The sequence below is a fragment of the Diabrotica virgifera genome, chromosome 9 (genome assembly GCF_917563875.1).
Source record: "Diabrotica virgifera virgifera chromosome 9, PGI_DIABVI_V3a".
NCBI lineage: Eukaryota > Metazoa > Arthropoda > Insecta > Coleoptera > Chrysomelidae > Diabrotica > Diabrotica virgifera.
Window position 1 is genome coordinate 190046096 of NC_065451.1, and position 25253 is coordinate 190071348.

A 25253-nucleotide genomic window follows, 5' to 3' on the forward strand; every position below is an offset into this window, starting at 1 on the left:
TTCCATTTTTTAAATAAAAATTGAGTCACATTTCTGAGCTCCATAACTTTTGAATGGTATAACCGATTTTCAAAATTAAACATGCGTTGGAAAGGTCTATGCTATCAGAAGCCGCAAATGTCGGGCTTAAATTTTTGAAATTTTTGGGAGTTTTGGGGACGAGAACGAAAAGCAGGCTTTAAATGGGAAGGGCCGTAAAATCCACACCCTTGGACCAAAATGGAGAAGAAACATATGGATGGACGAGTCTTTTCCTAAACTTTAAGATGGGATTTAGCCCAATTTTCAATTCAGTCAGGTTTAGAAAATCGAAAATTTCGTGTATATATAGTGTCGCTTGTAGGGGTGTTGTGCGCCACTGGTGAGAACTGCCGTTCTCTGTGGATGTCGTATTCCGATGATTTGCTCAAGACTTGCTTGACTGTAATTGATCCATTGTCGATCTTCCCCAGCTGAAGCCCGTCTGATACTCTCTAATAATATTTTCTGCTATTGGTTGGAGCCGCTGGTTTACAATATACTTACGTGAGGACTTTATAATGATGTACATAGAAATTCCACGGTAATAGTTTTTGCACTTTAAACAATGTTTAATTATTTAAGTATAAATTTTATTTATTGTTAGTAAAAATTTAAATCTCTGGTGCAACTATATTTCTATTAAATAATTAATATTTTTAAATATTTAAAAAAGTTATTGTTATTATTAGTACTACATATAAAATTTTTGTTAGGGGCCCGAAAATTATGTAGTGCCTCGGGCCTGATTTGAAGTAAAATAGGCTCTGGTGGTAGCTCATTTGAAAGGGTGTTCAATTCTCTATTCAGTAATATAAACATTAATATCATTGATTATACGGGATGGCCAACAAAATAATTTTTGAATTAAATTAATTGACGCAAAAAGAAGAAAGTATGTAATTTATTTAACTCAAAAAACATTCTATTGCTGTCAGAAAATAGAAAAAAAAATGTTTATTTGGCAAATAAACATTGCTTTTCGCTTAAATCAAATGTTCAGACTGCCAAAAGGTAGGTGGCAGGCTGTAAAAAAATGGTTATTTGTAAAATAAACATTTTTTTTTTATTTTCTGAAGCAGTATAATGTATTTTGAGTTAAATAAATTACATACATTCTTTTTTTGCGTCAATTAATTTAATTTAAAATTATATTTTTGGTCAACTTGTATAAATAATGATATTAATAATGTATAAACATTTTCAATGTAAAAACATTTTCAATTTCTTTGCAACACGAAAATGCAGCAGCTGTATAATACTCTGGTTAACTTGGAGAGTGCAGGAAGAGTCAATACCGGTTTCGGAGGTCTTTTCCCCCTCATCAGTAGTCTTATATCCTCTTCTCTCCGATTTCTCCACGTGTCATACTTTGGGCCTTTCCGAATTGCAAAGAAAGAAATGTCACGGATGAACTAGAGTCATCTACCGAAAAAAAGTAAGTTATCAATCGAAGTAGCAGAGAAAACGACAATAAATATCGTCTTCATACCACCAGATTGACAACAGGTGGAATACTTTCTTTGGTTACACCTCCTGAGATTTTCAAAATTTATAAATCAAACAAGATGCCGAGGAAATTATGATGAGAGAATTTTAAATAATTCACAACTCATATGCTCACCGTGGTAAAAGTTCCAACAAGAAAGATTCCTTAATACTCCTGCAAAAGAGTAAATGAATTAAAAACGTATAAACATTTTCAATTTCTTTGCAACACGAAAATGCAGCAGCTGCATAATACTCTGGTTAAATCGGAGAGTGCAGGAAGAGTCTATACCGGTTTCGGAAGTCTTTTCCCCCTCATCAGTAGTCCCATGTCCTCTTCTCTCCGATTTCTCCACGTATAATACTTTGGGTTTCTCAAAATTGCAAAGAAAGAAATGTCACGGATGAACTAGAGCCATCTACAGAATAACAAATTAAGTTATCAATCGAAGTAGCACAGAAAATGACAATAAATATCGTTTCCACTCCACCAGATTGACAACAGGTGGAATACTTTCTTTGGTTACACCTCATGAGATTTTCAAAATTTATAAATCAAACAGGATGCCGAGAAAATTAAGATGACAGAATTTTAAATAATTCACAACTCATCTGCTCAGCGTGGTAAATGTTCCAACAAGAAAGATTCCTTAATACTCCTGCAAAAGAGTAAATGAATTAAAAATGTATAGGGGAGAGTTGGATAAAACGGGATAGTCGGATAAAACGGGATACCTAGTCTAGAGACCCAACTAGTGCTGCTATCAATGGGACAACGACGAAAACTTGTTCTCAGTCGTCATTTTAACATTCTCAGTTCGTTTTACCTCGATGCCATTATTTGATCAAAAGTTGTTGTGTTTAGAATTGTTTGACTCTGTTTTTTTGCTACTTTGTACTTTTAAGTGCGTTGTTTTCTACATTATATTGCCTACATATCTAAACATATAATTCCGGTGACTATTACATTTAATTAAGCACTCATTAACGAATATTCTCACGTGTAGTCTATCTAATTTTACTTTCACGTTTAGGCAGGAGCCATTTTTGTCTTGAAAAATGTCTGAGTTGGACAAAACGGGACACTTATAAGTTGGATAAAATGGGATACAGTTTTTTATGTCCCATTTTATCCACCTATTTATTTGTTGGCCTATTAATTTTTTAAATAGCAATAAAGCGTGTTCTCATACTGCAGAAAAGAACAACATATTTTTATGTGACTTTTGTTCTGATATACGTACCTAGTCCTAAATAAAAGGTCTTATTTCCCATTTTGCAATAAAACATAAAAAGGCCTATGTTTAGGTTTCTGACTACTGAAGATATTGTTTTTTTTTTAATGTAAATTTTGATTTGCCGTCTTATATCTACTTAAATATACTTTTTAGATAATTTTATGCAAAAAATTAAATATTGTGAACCTATCCCGTTTTATCCAACCGTGGTATGCTAAAACGGGATGTGCAGGACTTTAATAAATATTTTTTTTACTATTTTCCAGTCATTAAAAAATGATAAAAATATGTTTTTTGTGAGCTTCAATAAATGTTATACCTATAAAAAATAAAAATATGATAATTTCTTTAACATTTTTTCCGTAATAAGAATAAACAAGAATGGTATCCCGTTTTGTCCAACTCTCCCCTAAACCAGTAACAGTAACCAAAGAAAGTATTCCACCTGTTGTCAATCTGGTGGGATAGGAACGATATTTATTGTCGTTTTCTGTGCTACTTCGATTGATAACTTACTTACTAAAAATCATTGATTACATCATCACGCTCATATGGATGACGTCACTAGTATGAAATATATGCCAAAAAATCGTAATTTAAAAATAAAATCGACCTGTTTCAGCATTTTCTTAAAATCTAATAACTACTGCCAAATATCGAGGTGGACTCTTTTCTTTGGCCCACCATGTATACTACTTAAGAAAGCCCTAACATTACTTAGTATTTCCATCACCAGAGAAAAACACAGTACCTTCTGCTCGATTTAATATGTATGTAAAATATCGGTCTTGCTGCCCAAAAACTTACATCGATCAAACTGATAGGGCCTTTACCAACCGTATAGCAGAACACAAAACGGCTTTTAATAATAAAAACAGATTCCACGTACGTATGTACTTCTCTTTCTAGAATCATTACTTTATATTGAAATACCAATTTCAAATTCTCCGTATTCAAAATTAAGGCCTTAAGTAATCTTTATTAGAATCTATCGAAATTAGTCAATTGAAAAATACAGATTATGACATATATAAGATAGCCCCACGATGGGTGACAAAAATTACATAATATACGTTGGGTACAATGCGATGATCTCAGAGGGTATAGAGTTTTTTACAATGAAAATCACGATATTGGATGGAACGGTGTATTTCGTGTTAACTATACAAAAGTCGATCGTTAACTAAAAGCAAAAACTAATACCTAATTTTTTTATTCGCATCTGCAAAACATTAGCTAAATATATACACAAGGGTCAAACCCACGTCAAACCACATGCACGATATAGGGCACTGGGCTATATAACCGGACGATCGAGATGGCACATGTCACTGGTTGACCATAGGCATTCCACAGTAGGGTGCATCGAAAAAGGCGAAAAAAAATTTTTTTTAGCGATGGAAAAGTAATACTTCACAAAAGTTGGCCAATCAACTGTTAAGTATTTTGGTAACATTTTTTCGAAATTGGAAATATCTTCTGCCCCCCCCCAAGACAGTTAAATATTTTGAGAAAATGTTAACAGACGAAAAAAATTTTTTTTTGGATGGAAAAGTAATACCTCACAAAAGTTGCCCAATCAACTGTTAAGTATTTTGGTAAAATTTTTTCGAAATTGGAAAATATCTTCTGCCCCCCCCCCCCCCCCAAGACAGTTAAAAATTTTGAAAAAATGTTAACAGACGAAAAAAAAATTTTTTGCGATGGAAAAGTAATACCTCACAAAAGTTGCCCAATCAACTGTTAAGTATTTTGGTAAAAATTTTTCGAAATTTGAAAATATCTTCTGCTCCCCCAAGACAGTTAAAAATTTTGAAAAAAATTTTAACAGACGAAAAAAAATTTTTTTCCGATGGAAAAGTAATACCTTACCAAAGTTGCCCAAGTATTTTGGTAAAATGTTTTCGAAATTGGAAAATATCTTCTGCTCCCCCCCCCTTTAATATGCTTTAATATGCGAATTTCTTTTGTAAGGGAAATGTAATACCTTATAGGACTTGAATAAATAAATTCCGTTTAAATTGGAAAATATTTTCTGGTTTCACAAGGCAATTAAAAATTTTACTTAAGAAAAGTATACTAAAACATTCTTTTTATAACAAAATAGGCTAACTTATCCGTATTCCTGACGTCACCCAAGTTTTTTAATACTAAAATAAATATAAAGCAAAGTACAAAATTAGGTATATAAATATTACAAACAAATATGGTAAAAGCATTCTATTCGAAGATGTTTTCCGATTTAGCATTAAAGTAAGGCATAGTTTTTCTGGAATCAATTCGAATTTTTATAAATTCATCCATCTAATACGCTCCACAAACTGATAGGGAAGCTTGTGTCACAAGCTTGACACATCGTTCTATTGTTTGTGGCAGTGATATTTCTCAATCTCAATGTTAAAAGGGTCTAAGTTAGGATTCTTAATAAAATCACGCAGATTGTCACTCGAAAATTTAGAGAATATGAATATAGGTGGTTCTGTAAGGTGATATTCTTGTTAGTTAATTAACTCAAAGTAGTCGTTTGAATCAAAATTTTTATAGGAGAAAGTTTGAAGACCCTCACGTTTTTTGATTTGGTCACTGGCAAACTTCTTTTGATGTCCAAGGGGTAGATCATTTGAATGTCGCAGACATACAAACCACTGAAGCGGTTTTTAAAGATGTTCTCCTAACAGCCGTATTACATCACCCTTAACGCCAGTATTTACGACTGTTTCGTCACATGCAATAGCTGGATTTGATACTTTCTGATATACCCAGACAGCGGATACCCATATCCGAAATATTTGCACCCTGGCTCATGCACAAATGTTATGTGTTCTTCCACGATCGATTGACCATAAAACTTGGTACTGTTTTTTACTTGAGCTAAAGTTTTGTCTTTGCGTCGGTAACTTTCTTCTTTTACCGTTGTTCTCTCTGATTATATTTGTTTTTGTTTTCCCTATCAATCGAGCTTATCACCATTTTTCTGGGACCTCTTTGATTTAATAGAAATTCGCGCTCATCCAGAGGCACTTTTTGAGATTTGCTACAAAGACAATTAATCAGAGTGTCACATTTGCATGCTGCAAGATCGAAACGTGTAGTTTTACTTTTGTTCTTAAAGCATTAAATTTTATTTTTGTAAAATTCACTGTTTTGCTTGTTCTTAAATGGTTTCATAAGTTTTATATTTATATTTGTCATGATAGGCTTTTAAAAGCTGAATAATTCTTGTATGTTAAATTATTGGAATTAAAGCCTTTTTCCATATTTCCTTCAATTTAATTGCAACGTGTTCGGCAATACCAGAAAATTCTGGCTCTTTCTTGCTGAGTTTTTTATTCTCTTGCAACCACAAAACTTCATCGCTTGTTTGTATTTCGGTAAAACATTTTCAGGTATATTTGGTGGTTGCCCAAAAATGGGGCGGTCCACAGCACATCTTGATTTTATTCCCCATTATCCTGGTTTATCTATTTTAAAAATCTTTAATTTACAAAGAACAATAATAACAAAGTAACGCATCGCACCAAACATAAGCGAAAATTACACGCACGGACTCACGAAGTGGGACATTTCAAAGGGGCTGGGGAGACTGAAAAAACAAATAAAACTTTAAATATCGTTTAAATTTGTAATTGACAACATTTTTAGTTTTCTTTAATTGATCTTAGATCGACTTAGCTCATATTTTATTCCAAATAATATAAATTGAAATTTCCATAAAAATCAGATATTTAATAAAATTCAAGGTCGTTGGGGGGCAGAAAATTGGCTCAGAAAAAAAAATAAAAATACTAATATGCTGAAAAATAACAGTAGCAACTTTTTCACGCTATTAGGCTACGGCTCCACGGGCGAGAAATTGACGCTAGCAGTAGCAGTAAAATGAACTTAAGGTTCCGCGGAACGGAATGGGAATAGCCGAACTGAACTGCCTACGCACAAGTCCTGTAGTCGGTACAGTTCGGCTACTCCTGTTCCGTTCCGCGGAACCTTAAGTTCATTTTACTGCTACTGCTAGCGTCAATTTCTCGCCCGTGGAGCCGTAGCCTTAGATATAACATTTCCAACTTTTATTTTTTCGATGCACCCTCAGCCACCCTCCAGAGGCGCAGCATAAGGGGTTGGTTTGTTACAAGATATAATTCTGAGTAACTAACTTTTATTACTGATCAGCCCAGAAACATTGACTGCATTCCCCAAAATTAATAATTTTGTATTATTAACAGTCATTACGTATTAATAATTACATATAAAAATTTTGCAGACGTTTAGACGAAATTTGATAACGTCATTATCTATACCTTGTATTTGGATTTAACGTAAAACCCACTCGAGATTTTCTTCGTTAGGTTATCTTTCTTGATTCTCGTTATCGCTGAAACATTCTAATTATTGTTAAAACATTCATCTTTTATTGACCTATCTACTTCTGTAAAGCACTTTTAATAAAATTAGAACTTTTCAAATTTCATGTCTTTAATTTCAAAATTCAAATTGTTCACTGAATATACAGTGATAACCGGCAAAATAACGTAAAAGATTTACAAAACAAATGAGATGAAACTACTAGAGGTGGGAAATTATCCGTATAAACCTATAAAACATGACCACTTACAATAGTTTCGCACCTTTAGACGTTAGCTTTTTTCGTTTTAACTGACACAAATAAACGTCAAAATATGACAAGGTAGTAGCTACATAAATATTTTTTGCCTGAGGGAATGGGAAAACTGTGTCTGTTTAATTTTGAAATTATGTAGTTTTTAAATACATATATTTTAAAAAGTAAAGTAAAATTATTAACTCAATGGTCAAAATCTTTGTTATCGATTTATTTATGAACAGCCTTGCTTCCAAACTCACTCATTCTATTCGTTCTAACAGCTCCGTCAAAATTATTTTAAATTAAAAAAATGTTAATGTTACGTTAACGTCATACGTATGATTAAAATCAACTAGCTCTTTTTATCCGTTAATACCGATAATTTCCCACCTCTACTATTTTCATCTCTTTTTATTTCACAGCGCATTATGTTGCCCATATTGTGCGTTATTTTGCCGGTTATTGGCGCGCTTATTATTGTATGTTGCTGGTATTTTTGGACTTTTATACTAATAGTCCAGGGTAATTAAGGTTTTTTTCCATGACACTTGAACAGCCAGGCTACTGAAGTGTTTTTTCGACAGGTAATACCTATAAGAGCAAATTGTAACTATTTCCTGCGTAGAATCTGGCGGCCATTTTTATTTATAAACAATTAAGTGTCAAAAAATGGAATTTTTCACTTTTTTTCAAATCAATGGAAGACAGGGTTTTTTTAGTACAAATATCTTCGAGATTATGGAAAAAGCTTTAAAATGACGTACTACAAAGTTTGATATACTCGTTTATTGTTAATATAATTGGGAAAAAAGGTCGGAATTGCAAAAAAATTGAAAAAAATAACTGTTGTAAAAATTAGTGTACAGCTTTGAAATTTTTGTCAAATAAGGGTTCTTTGATGCATAATATGTGATAAAAATTTCAAAGCGATTTAGTCAATTGTTTAAATTTTATTTAAATTATTTATCCCAGAGAGCATTTTTTTGCAATAACATAAGTTAGAAGAAAATGACGTTAGAACCACTCCACAGGTGTCAAATGAAAGAGCATGAGCTATTTTTTCAACTTGGTTTAAAAAACGTGAATAAAAAATGCATTAATTAGTAATAAATAATTATGCAAAAGTATCGTAAATCTTTCCTTATAAACTTTTAATTTGTTATATAAGAAATTATACATATTTATTACAATTTATTATCAATTATGATATAGATAATAGTACTTGGTAGTTGTGCACTTAAAACAGGGTAAAAAAGTTAATTTTTTTGGAAAAAGTTATTCAAAAAGTTTATAAAGAATAATTGACGATACTTTTGCATAATTATTTATTACTAATAAATGCATTTTCTATTCACTTTTTTAAACCTTGTTGAAAATAGCTCATGCTCTTTCATTTGACACCTGTGGAATGGTTCTAAGTTCATTTTATTCTGACTTATGTTATTGCAAAAAATGCTCTCTGGGATAAACAATTTGAATAAAATTTAAACAATTGAATGAATCGATTTGAAATTTGTATCACATATTAAGCACTAAAGAACCCTCATTTGACAAAAATTTCAAAGCTGTACACTAATTTTTACAACAGTTATTGGGAAAATATTTTTTTTGCAATTCCAACTTTTTTCGCAATTATATTAACAATAAATGAGTATATCAAACTTTGTAATACGTCATTTTAAATCTTTTCCCATAATTTCGAAGATGTTTGTACTAAAAAAATCGTAAGTTTCACTGTTTTCGTTGATTTGAAAAAAAAAGGAGAAAATGCCATTTTGTGGCAGTTAATTGTTTATAAATAAAAATGGCCGCCAGATCCTACGCAGGAAATAGTTATAATTTGTTCCTATAGGTATTACCTGTCGAAAAAACGCTTCAGTACCCTGGCTGCTGAAGTGTCACGAACAGGGTATATTTTTGTCTTATTACCCTGGCCTATAATTATAATATTAATTTTTGCTTTAAAGGTACCACTGTGACTTCAGACGACTGACGATGGATCTTGCCATATTGTTGATTGGGTAAGCTGTGCCATTTGTTTTTAATATAACACTACTTAGAGAAACATGTCCTCCTGCATATATTGAAAATTGTCAACTTCCTCAATCCGAAGATGTCAAATACAATGATGAGCGCGCTAATAACCGGCAAAATAACGCAAATGATGAAAAACATAATACATTGCGAAACAAAAAGAGATGAAACTAGTGGAGGTGGAAACTATTGTTACAAACGTATAAATTAACATTACGTTACATAGTTTCCCACCTTTAAACGTATCAGAGTAGTATGACAACTGTCATTGTGACAGTAGAATTTTATAAAATACTCCTGTCACAGACTTCTAAAGCTGGAAAACTATGTAGTGTAATGTTAATTATTACGTTTATAACGATAATTTCCACCTATACTAGTTTCATTTCTTTTTGTTTGGCAATGTATTATGTTTTCCATCTTTTGCGTTATTTTGTCAGTTATTAGCGCGCTCATCACTGTATACTGTATACAGTGATGAGCGCGCAGAATAATGATGATGATGACAGAATAACGCAAAAGATGGAAAACGTTATTTTTGCGTTATTTTACCAGTTATTAGCGCGCTCATCACTGTATACGCTGTGAGCTCGTACGTAGAGGGGATATTAAAAAGTTCGTGAGCGCCAGTAGTGGCAAGTCAGGGAACCTTTCCTGGAAATTTGACATAAATGTCAAAGTGACTATTTTAAAATTGAAATTAAAAACATTAATTAGAAAAAATATTAGTTGGTCAAAGCTGTGGTATACAGGGTGTAACAAAAATACAGGTCATAAATTAAATCACATATTCTGAAACCAAAAATAGTTCGAATGAACCTAACTTACCTTAGTACAAATATGAACATAAAAAAAGTTATAGCCCTTTGAAATTACAAAATGAAAATCGATTTTTTCGAATATATCGAAAACTATTAGAGATTTTTTATTGGAAATAGATATGTGGCATTCTTACGGCAGGAGAATGTTAAAGAAAAATTATAGTGAAATTTGTGCTCCCCATACAAATTTTATGGGGGTTCTGTTCCCTTAAACCCCCCCAAACTTTTCTGTACGTTCAAATTAAATTATTATTGTGGTACCGTTAGTTAAATTCAATATTTTTAAAACGTTTTTGGCTCTTAGTATTTTTTCGATAAGGCAGTTTTTATCGAGTTGCGGCTTCTTTTTTAATATATTTACATAAAAATTTTATGGGGGTTTTGTTCCTTTAAACCCCCCAAATGTTTGTGTACGCTCCAATTAAACTATTAATGCGTTACCATTAGTTAAACAAAATGTTTTTAAAACTTTTTTGCCTCTTTGTATTTTTTCAAGAAGGCAACTTTTATCGAGATATGGCTTCTTTTTTAATACGGTTTAAAATATACCTAAAAATGTAAATCATACATAAATTTTCATATTTTTACCAAGTCTCCATAATCGTACTTAACCATATACAAATATGTGGTGGATTTGACAAATATTTAAAGTATCTCGATAAAAACTGAATTTTCGAAAAAGTACTAAGAGCCAAAAAAGTTTTAAAAATATTGTGTTTAAGTAATGGTACTACCATAAAAATTTATTTGGAACGTACACAAAAGTTTGGGGGGGTTTAAAAGAACTAAACCCCCATAAAAATTTTATAGGGTGTCCAAATTTCACTATAATTTTTTCTTAAGATGCTACTGTCATAAAAATGCCATATGTCCATTTTCAATAAAAAATATTTAATAGTTTTCGATATATTGGAAAAAATCGATTTTCATTTTGTAACTTCAAAGGGTTGTAACTTTTTTTATATGCACATTTGTACTAAGCTAAGTTAGGTTCAATCAAACTATTTTTGGTCCCAGAATATGTGATTAAATTTATGACCTGTATTTTCGTTACACCCTGTATATTTTTACCTTAAATATACTTACGTTTTATATACTGAATTTAAGTTTTTTTAATATTCCGTAATATGTTGTTGTTTGTTTGGGTTTATATGACTGCGGACATCCATTCGCCAATTTTACTATTTTTTATTTTATTAGTCATTTTTTCATATCTTATCCTAAAACTAATACTAATATTAATCTCTAATAAACAATTCTACTAATAACTAATAATTTTTGTATTTTTTTAATAATTTTTTTCTAATATTTTTTTTTATTTATTTTTTTCTAAATGATGTTCTCAGAGTTCCGCAGCAAAAACTGCAACATTCTTCTTTAGCCCTCTACTTAATTCGAAAGCTTTTTACTATGGATTGTCCAAGTTCGTCATTCATTTTTATCTACATATTTTTTTATTATATTTTTTTAATTATTATATTTTTTTTTTCTATTATTTTTTTTATATTTTTTTGTAGGTATATGTTTTTTATATTTTTTTATATTTTTTTTCTTTTCTTTTTTCTTTTAACACATAACAATTTAAAAGAAATACATACTCTATATTCTACAATTACAATTTAAGTTTAATATCTAAAATATGTTTATACAATATAGTCGGTATACCAACTCATTTCCGTAATATGTAATTATAAATTATTCTATTAATCTTAGAGCCATCTACACGATAGTTGTGAAAGTATCCGAAGTAAGAAATTAATATTTCATCAATAGAACGTCAAAATGATTAGCAAAATCTTAAAAAAATCGATTAAAATTTAATTACTTTTTTTGTGTTGTAAATATTAAGCGATAACAAATAATAAATTTAAAAATTACCGGCGAAAGTTGCATTAGTAATCCGCTAGTGGCGACACCAGCGAAGCTCAGAGCGTATACGCATACATTTAGGCCGCCATCTAAGTGGCCGTCTAACTTGTAGAAAAACATATGCATAGGTACATAATATATTTACCAAACGTTAACGGCTTGCACTTAAATTAAGTAAATGTACTGGCTCATTGGTCGTAAATCGGACAAAATATTGTCCTTTTGGAAAAATTTGATCTTTTTCTTGTTGTGCCTATCAGTCTCGGATGTTAGCGACTATCATGACAATCTGAACTTTGCACACTGCTGCTCTGAGAAGATTTGCGGTTGTTGTAGGTATTGAACCACGTATGAAGATTTTTCAGCCTTTCAGATTTTTCAGAAGGCACAAGATAGAGAACAATGGAAGAATATGGAGGAGACCTCGGTGGCGCCCAAAACCCCGACAACCAAAATCCCGACGGCCAAAACACCGACAGGCCAAAATCCCGACATGCAACAATCCTCGCATAAGTAAAAATACCGACCACTACATTTTGAATATTTACTGTTTCCTTTTCAAATGCAATACCAGATCATATTATAGAGTATTGAAATTGAAAAATTATTAATTACTAATAAGGGTACTAATTATTATGTATTTTAAAAGAAAAAATTATTTAAACACTTCATTTTATAATATAAAAGCTAGACTTACTGAAATGGAAGGTTGTAAGTGACATGATAATATCTATTATATGAAAGTAAACTTGAATTCAGGATTTGATTATACATATATTATTGACTATATATTGGCAAACAAATTATTTTTCTATGGATGCTATGCAATGTGCAACTTCTCTCACTACTTACATACATTCAAAATGAACAATTTCTCAGGCAGTGAGAAATATTTTTTCTCACAAGTTCACCGCCGGTTTACATACATATGATCGCCATTTCCATGGTAACATGCACAATACAAACAGAATTATTTTTGTCAAACAAAATTTGTTCAAACTTGTCAAAACTTATCAAAAATTACCTTTTAAGACTGTTCAACTGTGAATTATAATTTTAAATAAATAAAGTATATAAATATTAAGAATATTAAATACATATGTGTATATATGTATTTTATTTCAATTTAGGCATATAATAAACCTAAAAGCACCTAAATTATTTAAATTTTATGTTTGAACTCTTGACAAAAACGCATCCATAGAAAAAGTACAGTGTACAACACGAGAGAAAATGACAGATTTCTTTCTCGCTTGATTTGCCACCAAACTTCTGCGCTCGTGAGAAATATGTCTTTTTTCTCTCTTGTTGTACAATTTACTATTAATTCATATACCCATGTTAGAAATTTTATTTAGAAAATTAGTTCATATTAAATGTTAAATACTTTTGTTTAGTAACACAGAATAAAAACAGATGGCCAAAAACAAAAAAAAGAATGTGTGTGTACTTTGTACGCACGTAAGAAGTTATACTTCTATTATATGATTATATGATTATAAACGAAATTAATATACTTTTTATTTATATTTTATTTAAATATAAAACTAATTTATACTTACTACTTCTCAAACATTTTTATTAAAACAGTGCCAAAAATTAAAATAATAAAAGAATAAAACACACACAAACACATTAAAAATGCCACAAATGATTTCTGAACATTAATTGTCGGACAATTTTTTAACTAAATACGTATTTTCTGAAAATAAAATTATATAATAAATATACTTACAATCATAAAATGTATAAAAAAAATAAAAAAATAAATGTTTCTATTGGGATTTGAACCAACTTACCAGCGCGGCTGGTATTGGCGTTGTATTGGGGTTCACTCGCATTAAACGCTTCGCCACGGAGACAGTGTGTCATTATGTGCGAAGATCGACTAACTAAACGGATTAAATTTTTGACATTTTCGAATTATGTAAATCAAATTATTTTGATTTTGAATTTAAATGATTTAGAATTGAAAAAATACAACAAAACATAGAGTAAGAAAACAATATATTAGGTGAATATTGATAGAAATTTTGATGGTAATCAAATTATGTAAATAAAAGTATTACATACTATGTATTTTGGTAGGTTCAAATGATAGTTCAAATGATATTACATACTATGTGTATGTATTTTGGTAGGTACCTATGATACATTTACAATTATTACGTACCTGTTGCTTTAAAAACTATTTAAAAATCACTACAATAATTATAGACTTTTTTGTTTTGCCATATTGGATAATTTTTGTCATGTCATTTGAACATCAAATCAGAACAAAGTTGTAATGCGACTGCGCCAGGATCAAAGGTTTTAATTCTATTAAAATTCACCCTCATATCGCGCGTAAAGAAGTATAACTTCAAAAACAAGAAATAAATGCAATTATCTTACTAATGAAGTAAAAACCTCACGTGTAGGTAGATGGTATATAATTTAATAAAAAATTTTTTTCTAAAATGATCCAAAATGGATAAAATCACACAAACGTTTTCGGACCAATCTGTCCATCATCAGGTGGTAGAAAATTTAGATCCAAAGTAGTTGGAACTAGCTACATATTTAGGTCAAAAGACCTTAATATTATAATAATTATGCCATTTCGGCTACAAAAATGTCGACAATAAGTCGATGTCACAAGAAATTAAAATGCAGCGGTATTACAGAGTGGTCTTCATCTTGGCTTCAAACTGACAGACTGAACTCTACCTACACGTGAGGTTTTTACTTCATTAGTAAGTTTTTTATTATGGTATACAGCCAATGAGAGGAATCTTTTCCTTTTTATTTTAAATGTAATTATGTTAAAAACAAACTTATCAAACCTGTCGGGATTCTGGCCTGTCGGGTTTTTGGCCTGTCGGGATTCTGGCGTGTCGGGATTTTGGCCGTCGGGATTGTGGCTGTCGGGATTTTGGCTGTCGGGATTTTAGAGTGGATGCAAGAGGTTGAGGAATGAGGCGTGAAGGCTCTCTCTAAATTTAATTTCTTTTTGGGTGCAACTTTTTTCGGGGCTAATGAGACAACTAAAGCGAGAGCTTTTAACGGACTGACGACAGTGTCAAGTGGTTGAGAGATAGAATTGATTTTTTTTATAAAATAAATATTACTTGCGTATTCAACTAAATATTATTAAAATACGTTGGACATGTTATGAGAGCAAATGCAGAAAAGATGGAAAGACTCATTATACAAGGAAAGGTGGAAGGCCGAAGATCACGAGGAAGATCCCCAACAAAATGGATCGATCAAATTACAGGAATATGCAAAAGACCTATGCATGAGTTAAAAGAAATGACCAGAGACAGAGATCTTTGGAGACGGACAATACACGACATCACCTCGACCACTACACTCCCTCCGGGGGGTCAGGATTGAAGAGAGATTCAACTAAACAACCCCAGCTTTACATCCAAAGAGACACAGCTTCACACCCAAAGGGCACCATATCGATACCTAAACTCCAAAACCTCTCAACTGTTTTTGTTCGTTTTTCATATTTTGGTCTTTTTCTATAATCAACTATTTTCAATGGGAAATAAGCCACAATTTTATCAAAAAAATTATTTTATTAACGTTTCGACCCCCCAAGTCGGGTGTCGTTGTCAAAATACAAAATAATACTTAATTAAACAAAAATGTTGTTGCTTAGTAAAAAAAATTCTTTTAATAATTTATTTAATCTGACTCATTTATATCGGCAATTTAGACATGTATTATACATTTTAAAGTAGAAGACTTTAAAATGATATTGCCAATACTGATGAGTTGCGTTCCTGGGACGACTTTACTAAAAGATAGTTCATTTGATTACATGAAATCAACCCAACTCTAGAATATCCGCCACAGAAAATCATAGCATGTGATCTGTCTTTGAAAAGACAACCAAATGTAACGGTGGCAGTAAAATTCTCGCGTTAGAGATTCCATAGTAAATCACGAGGGAAAACTAGGAAAAAACCTCATGATACTATCCCGACATCGTAAGTATTTGGGCTTACATTTAGTTTACTCTCAAATCTAATACCAAATTCTAATTTTAATATACAGGGTGTCCCGAAAAGATTGGTCATAAATTATACCACAGATTCTGGGGTCAAAAATAGGTTTATTGAACCTCACTTACCTATATACAATAGTGCACACAAAAAAGTTACAGGCCTTTGAAGTTACAAACTGAAAATCGATTTTTTTTCATATATCGAAAACTCTTAAAGATTTTTTATTTATGGGTTTTAAGAAACCCAGAAAAGAAAATTTATGGGTTTTAATTATGGGTTTTAAGAAAGGCAGATGAAGAAAGATTAGAAAGATGGGAGAGGAAAATTCTCCGATCAATTTACGGCGGCATAAATACACAAATGGGATGGAGAAGAAGGGCAAATAAAGAGTTGGAAGAGCTGTATACGGAACCAAAAATCACCGCAATAATAAAGGCGCATAGAATAAGATGGCTGGGATATGTGCAAAGATTGGAAAACCATAGAATGACCAGGATGATATTGAACAGGAAACCAGTAGGGGAAAAAGGAAAGGAAGACCCCGTAAAAGATGGTTTGACAGCGTCCAAGCAGATTTACGAGAATTAAAAATAGATAACTGAAAAAACAAGGTATTAGACCGAAAAGAATGGAGAGGAGTGGTAAGAAGAGCGCAAGAGAAATTGTAACAGAAGAATGTGCCATGAATTGTAAAATGAGAGCTATATATATATATATATATATATATATATATATATATATATATATATATATATATCAAACAGATGAAATAGAGAATGTGGAAAAATCCCCTTACGAACAATTCACACATCCACCATTTCGGGTTGGGAAAAATTTTTCGAATAGAATCAAAGATCCAAACACCAGTTCTTAGAAATGTGTTTCGCCCTCTTCAACCTCTCTGGGCTTATCAATAAAGATGAGAGGTTGAATATCTTTAGACACATTCCAATCAAAAAACAACATTCGAGACCTAGACATAGAAGGTGCGTAAATCTACGGCAAGTCCGACAATGACAGTCTCAAGTTTTAATTCCCTAATTACTTAAAGTAAGTAAAATATATGTTTAAAAACATGAGATGTAGATCCTTGAAACACACTCAGTGATCAAAAGATCCAAGCTTAATGGTTTGACGACCACTCGTACGAAATCAAACAGATGAAATAGAGAATGTGGAAAAATCCCCTTACGAACAATTCACACATCCACCATTTCGGGTTGGGAAAAATTTTTTTCGAATAGAATCAAAGATCCAAACACCAGTTCTTAGAAATGTGTTTCGCCCTCTTCAACCTCTCTGGGCTTATCAATAAAGATGAGAGGTTGAATATCTTTAGACACATTCCAATCAAAAAACAACATTCGAGACCTAGACATAGAAGGTGCGTAAATCTACGGCAAGTCCGACAATGACAGTCTCAAGTTTTAATTCCCTAATTACTTAAAGTAAGTAAAATATATGTTTAAAAACATGAGATGTAGATCCTTGAAACACACTCAGTGATCAAAAGATTCAAGCTTAATGGTTTGACGACCACTCGTACGAAATCAAACAGATGAAATAGAGAATGTGGAAAAATCCCCTTACGAACAATTCACACATCCACCATTTCGGGTTGGGAAAAATTTTTCGAATAGAATCAAAGATCCAAACACCAGTTCTTAGAAATGTGTTTCGCCCTCTTCAACCTCTCTGGGCTTATCAATAAAGATGAGAGGTTGAATATCTTTAGACACATTCCAATCAAAAAACAACATTCGAGACCTAGACATAGAAGGTGCGTAAATCTACGGCAAGTCCGACAATGACAGTCTCAAGTTTTAATTCCCTAATTACTTAAAGTAAGTAAAATATATGTTTAAAAACATGAGATGTAGATCCTTGAAACACACTCAGTGATCAAAAGATCCAAGCTTAATGGTTTGACGACCACTCGTACGAAATCAAACAGATGAAATAGAGAATGTGGAAAAATCCCCTTACGAACAATTCACACATCCACCATTTCGGGTTGGGAAAAATTTTTCGAATAGAATCAAAGATCCAAACACCAGTTCTTAGAAATGTGTTTCGCCCTCTTCAACCTCTCTGGGCTTATCAATAAAGATCACTGAGTGTGTTTCAAGGATCTACATCTCATGTTTTTAAACATATATTTTACTTACTTTAAGTAATTAGGGAATTAAAACTTGAGACTGTCATTGTCGGACTTGCCGTAGATTTACGCACCTTCTATGTCTAGGTCTCGAATGTTGTTTTTTGATTGGAATGTGTCTAAAGATATTCAACCTCTCATCTTTATTGATAAGCCCAGAGAGGTTGAAGAGGGCGAAACACATTTCTAAGAACTGGTGTTTGGATCTTTGATTCTATTCGAAAAATTTTTCCCAACCCGAAATGGTGGATGTGTGAATTGTTCGTAAGGGGATTTTTCCACATTCTCTATTTCATCTGTTTGATTTCGTACGAGTGGTCGTCAAACCATTAAGCTTGGATCTTTTGATCACTGAGTGTGTTTCAAGGATCTACATCTCATGTTTTTAAACATATATTTTACTTACTTTAAGTAATTAGGGAATTAAAACTTGAGACTGTCATTGTCGGACTTGCCGTAGATTTACGCACCTTCTATGTCTAGGTCTCGAATGTTGTTTTTTGATTGGAATGTGTCTAAAGATATTCAACCTCTCATCTTTATTGATAAGCCCAGAGAGGTTGAAGAGGGCGAAACACATTTCTAAGAACTGGTGTTTGGATCTTTGATTCTATTCGGAAAATTTTTCCCAACCCGAAATGGTGGATGTGTGAATTGTTCGTAAGGGGATTTTTCCACATTCTCTATTTCATCTGTTTGATTTCGTACGAGTGGTCGTCAAACCATTAAGCTTGGATCTTTTGATCACTGAGTGTGTTTCAAGGATCTACATCTCATGTTTTTAAACATATATTTTACTTACTTTAAGTAATTAGGGAATTAAAACTTGAGACTGTCATTGTCGGACTTGCCGTAGATTTACGCACCTTCTATGTCTAGGTCTCGAATGTTGTTTTTTGATTGGAATGTGTCTAAAGATATTCAACCTCTCATCTTTATTGATAAGCCCAGAGAGGTTGAAGAGGGCGAAACACATTTCTAAGAACTGGTGTTTGGATCTTTGATTCTATTCGAAAAAAAATTTTTCCCAACCCGAAATGGTGGATGTGTGAATTGTTCGTAAGGGGATTTTTCCACATTCTCTATTTCATCTGTTTGATTTCGTACGAGTGGTCGTCAAACCATTAAGCTTGGATCTTTTGATCACTGAGTGTGTTTCAAGGATCTACATCTCATGTTTTTAAATATATATATATATATATATATATATATATATATATATATATATATCACTGCAACCTCAATAAAAACTTGTATCTACATATTGTCAGTAAATAATACCAAACTACTTTATATATATATATATATATATATATATATATATATATATATATATATATATATATATATATATATATATATATATATATGTATATATTTATATGATGTATTTTTTAAATAGACAAATTAATATTGTATATTTTAGATATGTATAGTAAAAAAATGTAATTGTGTTTTTCACGCCCAGAGCCTACATGGCCTGTTGAGCAAAATAAATAATAATTTAGTTTACTCTCAAATCTAATACCAAATTCTAATTTTAATATACAGGGTGTCCCGAAAAGATTGGTTATAAATTATACCACAGATTCTGGGGTCAAATATAGGTTTATTGAACCTCACTTACCTATCTATATACAATAGTGCACACAAAAAAGTTACAGGCCTTTGAAGCTACAAACTGAAAATCGATTTTTTTTCATATATCGAAAACTCTTAAAGATTTTTTATTGAAAATGGACATTTGGCATTCTTATAGTAGCAACATCTTAAAAAAAATGAAAGTGAAATTTGTGCACCCCATAAAAATTTTATGGGGGTTTTGTTCCCTTAAACCCTCCCAAACTTTTGTGTACGTTCCAATTAAATTATTATTGTTGCACTATTAGGTAAACACAATATTTTTAAAACTTTTTTGCCTCTTAGTACTTTTTCGATAAGCCAGTGTTTTTCGAGATATTTTGAATATCTGTCGAATCCACCACATATTTGTATATGGTTAAGTACGATTATTATATAGAGAGCTGTTAATAATCTGAAAATTTATTTATAATTTACATTATTAGGTATATTTTCAACAAAAAGAAGCCACATCTCGATAAAAGGTGACTTATAAAAAAAGACTAAAAGAGGCAAAAAAATTTTAAAAACACTGTGTTTACCTAATGGTACCACAATAATAGTTTAATTGGAACGTACACAAACATTTGGGGGGTTTAAAAGAACAAAACCCCCATAAAAATTTTATGTAAACATATTAAAAAAGAAGCCGCATCCCGATAAAAACTGGCTTATCTAAAAAATATCTAGAGGCAAAAAAGATTTACAAACGTTGTGTTTAACTAATGGTACCCCAATAATGAATTAATTGGAACGTACACAAAATTTTGGGAGGGTTTAAGGAAACAAAACCCCCATAAAATTTTTATGGGGTGGACAAATTTCACTATAATTTTGTTTTAAGATGTTCCTGCCATAAGAATGCCTCATGTCCATTTTCAATAAAAAATCTCTAATAGTTTTCGATATATTGAAAAAAATCGATTTTCATTTTGTAACTTCAAAGGGCTGTAACTTTTTTTATGAGCACATTTGTACTAAGGTAAGTTATGTTCAATTGAACTATTTTTGACCCCAGAATATGTGGTATAATTTATGACCAATCTTTTCGGGACACCCTGTATATATGCTATTTTAAATTATAAATAATATTAATAATACATAGATATTATATACATAATACTAAAATATAAAATATGTACTAACTCAATATGTTACTGCCTTAGTAATCGTGGTATTTTCTTTCTTCCTCTTTTAGTACTTCCTCTTTTAGTATGGGTAACCACATCCTACTGCATTCTACCGAAGAATTTGCGACACAATTGATTTCATTTAGCATAATTAGAACCATAATTTCATTTAGCATAATTATAAAAATGCCACAAGGAAATAGCTTCAGAACAACGTCTTTTTTATGTATCAGAACTCCTGTAATCTTTTTTTTAATGCATTCTGAATTCAGTTAAGACTTTAATAAAACAAAAAATTTATAAATTTTCTTCGTCAATTTACTGCTATAAATAGTTTTTGTCCATAAAGTACAATTGAAGATTTTCAGTTGTATTGAGAGGTTTTGGAGTTTAGGTATCGATATGTGGCTCGCGAGCCGCAAATTGCCGCGTTTTGGTATTGTGAAAAATATACACTCTTGTTGATTCATATTTCACCTACCTCATTGAACAGCAATTATTGAATATTGATTCATGGTTGGGTTCAAACCTATTTCCCGTACAATTAGCGCAAAAAGGTACTTTTTATCTATTTTAGCATTAGTTATCGCAAATACGTAATATAGCAAAAGTAAACAGAAATATTTACTAGAAACCGAACCACAATTTGTAATCGGCAATTCCTACGATAAGATTCCTACAAACTCATCGAATGAGTCCACCGGTATTCAGGCTAATTCAAATTTGCTGGAAGATAAGATTATCTTAAAAAAATTATATATTTTAAAATACCGAACTCGTTGACAGTTCGTTCTTCTAATATGTGAATCCAGTCGATATACCTACACACGCAACCAAACTTTTATTCTAAAGATAAGAAAGATAATTTTCCGAGTATTGATTTCCCTATACAAACGACGATTTTTTTGCTTTTATTACTTGATTGACCGAGATAAAAATATTATAGAAAAATGGGAAAACTCCGATGTTTTGTAAGTGATATTTAATAGCAGAATATAAAGGATGTGCATGTTTTGATTACAACTAATGATTATTTTTAGCGTTCTAATTCAGTGGATTCAGTTTATACATCTGTAGAGAATGGTCAAAACGATATGAATAAAAAACAGTTTTTTAAGAGTTGGAAGTTGTGGCAGAAGATTGCGTTTATTTCGGGTGTAGCATTGTAAGTAGTCAAAATATTTTTTAAATTCTTGTTCCTTTGATTTTTATTGCATATTGCCTCGTATTGCGAGAGATATCGCTAGATTGCGTCTCAAAAGGTGGAATCATTGTATCGCGATGGTTTCCCTTAAATAGGCAGGGTTGTTAATATTCGCTTCAGACTTGTGACTGCATAGCTTCACTGAAGATGCATGGGATGCTGAAATATGGAGATGGAGAATAAAAAACAAAAACTGCCTTTATTCTTTTTTATTGCATAGTTTACTATCGTACTAAACCTATTTTCGCACCATAGTCGTGTTTAGGATTATTTCGTGTTTGTTATTACATCATCATCTTCATAAATCAGTCAATCACGTTCACTTTTTGACATAGAACTCCCTCACTTCTTTGTAGTGTTCTCTACACTGGGCCACTTGTACCCAAATTCCCGCTACTCTTTTATGTCGTCGGTCCATCTAATCGGTGGTGTCCTCGGCTTCTTTGATAGTTTCTGGGCCTCCATTCCATGATTCGTCTTATCCACCGCTCATTTTGTTTTCTAGCTAAGTGCCCTGCCCAGTTCCACTTAAGCGCCGTGATTATTTCGATGACGTCTTGAACTCCTGATCGTTGCCTGATTTGTTTGTTATGTGGTCTCGAAGACTCACGTTCAGGATTGCACGTTCCATGGCTCTTTGTGTAACTCTGAGTTTGTTCGCGGATTTTTGCGTAAGTGTTAAAGTCTCTGCTCCATAAGTTTGTACAAGCAAAACACATTGGTATAAACCTTTCGCTTAATACACATGCTAATTGAACTTTTTAGAATATGGCTAGAATTAGTTTACCAAACGCTGCCCATGTCAAGCCTATTCGCCTCTGTATTTCATATGTGTGATTGTCTCTGCTTATTTTGATCTCGTGTCCCAGATATTTGTGTCTGTTTGTTGTATAGTATTATTTTCAATAGTTATATTTCCACTCATTCAGAGATTCGTCATAAGTTTAGTTTTCTCAAAGTTTATTGTAATCCTGCTTAAAATTTTAAGCGAATGTATCATAGAGTCTGTATTATGTAAGTTATCTGCGATTAATACAACATCATCTACAAATCTTAGATGATTTAATCTTTTGCCATCTATATTGATGCCCATATCTTGCCATTGGCGCTAATAAATCGTTTTTTACCGATTCTCATCAACAATTCTAAAAAATGTCTCGAATAAATGTTACTTATTTTTTGATGAGGAATACAAACCTGCAATAAAAATGGAGGTTCCTATTTAATATTTTAAAGTTACACCACACCCCACCTCCAGTGGGTGGAGTAGGAGGCCGCCTTTGGTGTCATTCTATAGGTTTTTGAAAAATATTAAAAACTTGTTTTTTTGGTTTTCATTTGGTAATGTATTTCTCGAGATACTAGACCGTACCTATAATTTACCTAGGCTCTAAGGTATCACAAGATAAATCGTTTTTTTCCGATTATAGAGCCATCTATCCACAACTCGAAAAAATGTCTCGAATAAAATTTGTTTGTTTTTACGTAAGGAATCTAAATCTGCAATAAAAAATGTGGGTTCCTATTTAAGATTTTAAAGTTACCGCCCACCCCACCTCCAGGGTGGGGGGTCGTGTTTGGTGTCATTCGATAGATTTTTGAAAAATATTAATGACGTATTTTTCAGTTTTTCGATCGAATGTTCATTTCGCGAAATATTCAATCGCCCCGTTACTTTTGGGACACCCTGTACTTTCGCGAGTTGGTATAGGTATAGATCAGTGGTCGGCAAAGAGCGGCTCCGGAGCCGCATGTGGCTCTTTGACTCCTTAGGCTAAGGCTCCACGGGCGACAATTTTAAGCCAGCAGTAGCCGTAAAACGAACTTAAGGTTCCGTGGAACGGAATATGAACAACCAAACTGAACCGACTAAAGGACTTGTACGTAGTCGGTTCAGTTCGGCTATTCCTATTCCGTTCCAGGGAACCTTAAGTTCGTTTTACAGCTACTACTGCTGGCGTAAAATTGTCGCCCGTGGAGCCTTAGCCTTAGGTGTGGCTCTGGCACAAATATCCACGGAAAGCGCGATAATATTTTCATGGAAAAAACTACATTTAAACATTACCTACATCTTATTCTGATAAATTAGCTTTTATTAAATTTACACACTTTAGCATTAGTCAAAAATCCTCTTAATGCTACGATAACCGAGTTAAAATTTTCTCCTTTTGAAATTGGCATTAATAGCTTTGAAATACAATTTCTGGATTTAAGAACAAGGAGGTATGGCGCTCTAAATTCGAACGTCTTTGTGTTGAATTGAAAATATTGGAGAAGAAAAAAATGTTCACAACACAAGTGGTCTGCTTTGAATGACCTGGAGAAGGAAGACATGATCATTTTCAACGCTTGAAATAGTAGGTTTTCCTGGTTCTGATGAGGTGAGAAAGCTCATGTTTGCTGTTATTTCCCTTGTCGCTGTTGTAATAAATAAAACCTTACAATATAAATGAGTCAGATAAAATTAAATTATTAGAAACATTTTAACAATATTTTTGTTTAATCTATATAAATAAAAATGAATGTTTGTATGTATGTATTAATGTATGTGTATGTATGTTCCGTATAGACTCGCAAACTATGCATTTGATCGTATGATGACCTTAATGAAAGTTGTTGTGCATGAACCCGGGATGGTTTCTGAAGCGGTACGGTTTACCTAAGTGAAAAGGGGGCTTGCCCCCCCGAAATTATTTTTAATTTTTTTGGCCAAATTTTTTTTTCTTAATTTTATACGATGTAGAACCAAAATATACATACAATCCTAAATTTTCACTTTTTTATCTCAAACCGTTAATTTTTAATAGCCATCTAAATATTACCTCTTATATAAATAAAAATGAATGTTTGTATGTATGTATGTATGTATGTATGTTCCGTATAGACTCGCAAACTATGCATTTGATCGTATGATGACCTTAATGAAAGTTGTTGTGCATTAACCCGGGATGGTTTCTGAAGTGGTACGGTCTACCTAAGTGAAAAGGGGGCTTGCCCCCCCGAAATTATTTTAAATTTTTTTGGCCAAATTTTTTTTTCTTAATTTTATACGATGTAGAACTAAAATATACATAC

General features: G+C 32.1%; 1 protein-coding gene across 4 annotated transcripts in view; it reads left to right on the forward strand.

Moving 5' to 3' along the window:
• Positions 1–25253, forward strand: part of LOC114328999 (lysophosphatidylserine lipase ABHD12) — an 82223-nt gene that overhangs the window by 14186 nt on the left and 42784 nt on the right. For 2 of the 4 annotated variants that reach the window (XM_050662714.1, XM_050662715.1), the window contains exon 2: positions 9309–9362. In XM_050662714.1, the coding sequence (XP_050518671.1) occupies positions 9309–9362 (54 nt within the window). Of the gene's footprint in view, positions 1–9308; positions 9363–21578; positions 21946–22014; positions 22140–25253 lie in introns of those variants that run through there. The other 2 variants (XM_050662713.1, XM_028278006.2) reach the window with 2 other exon arrangements.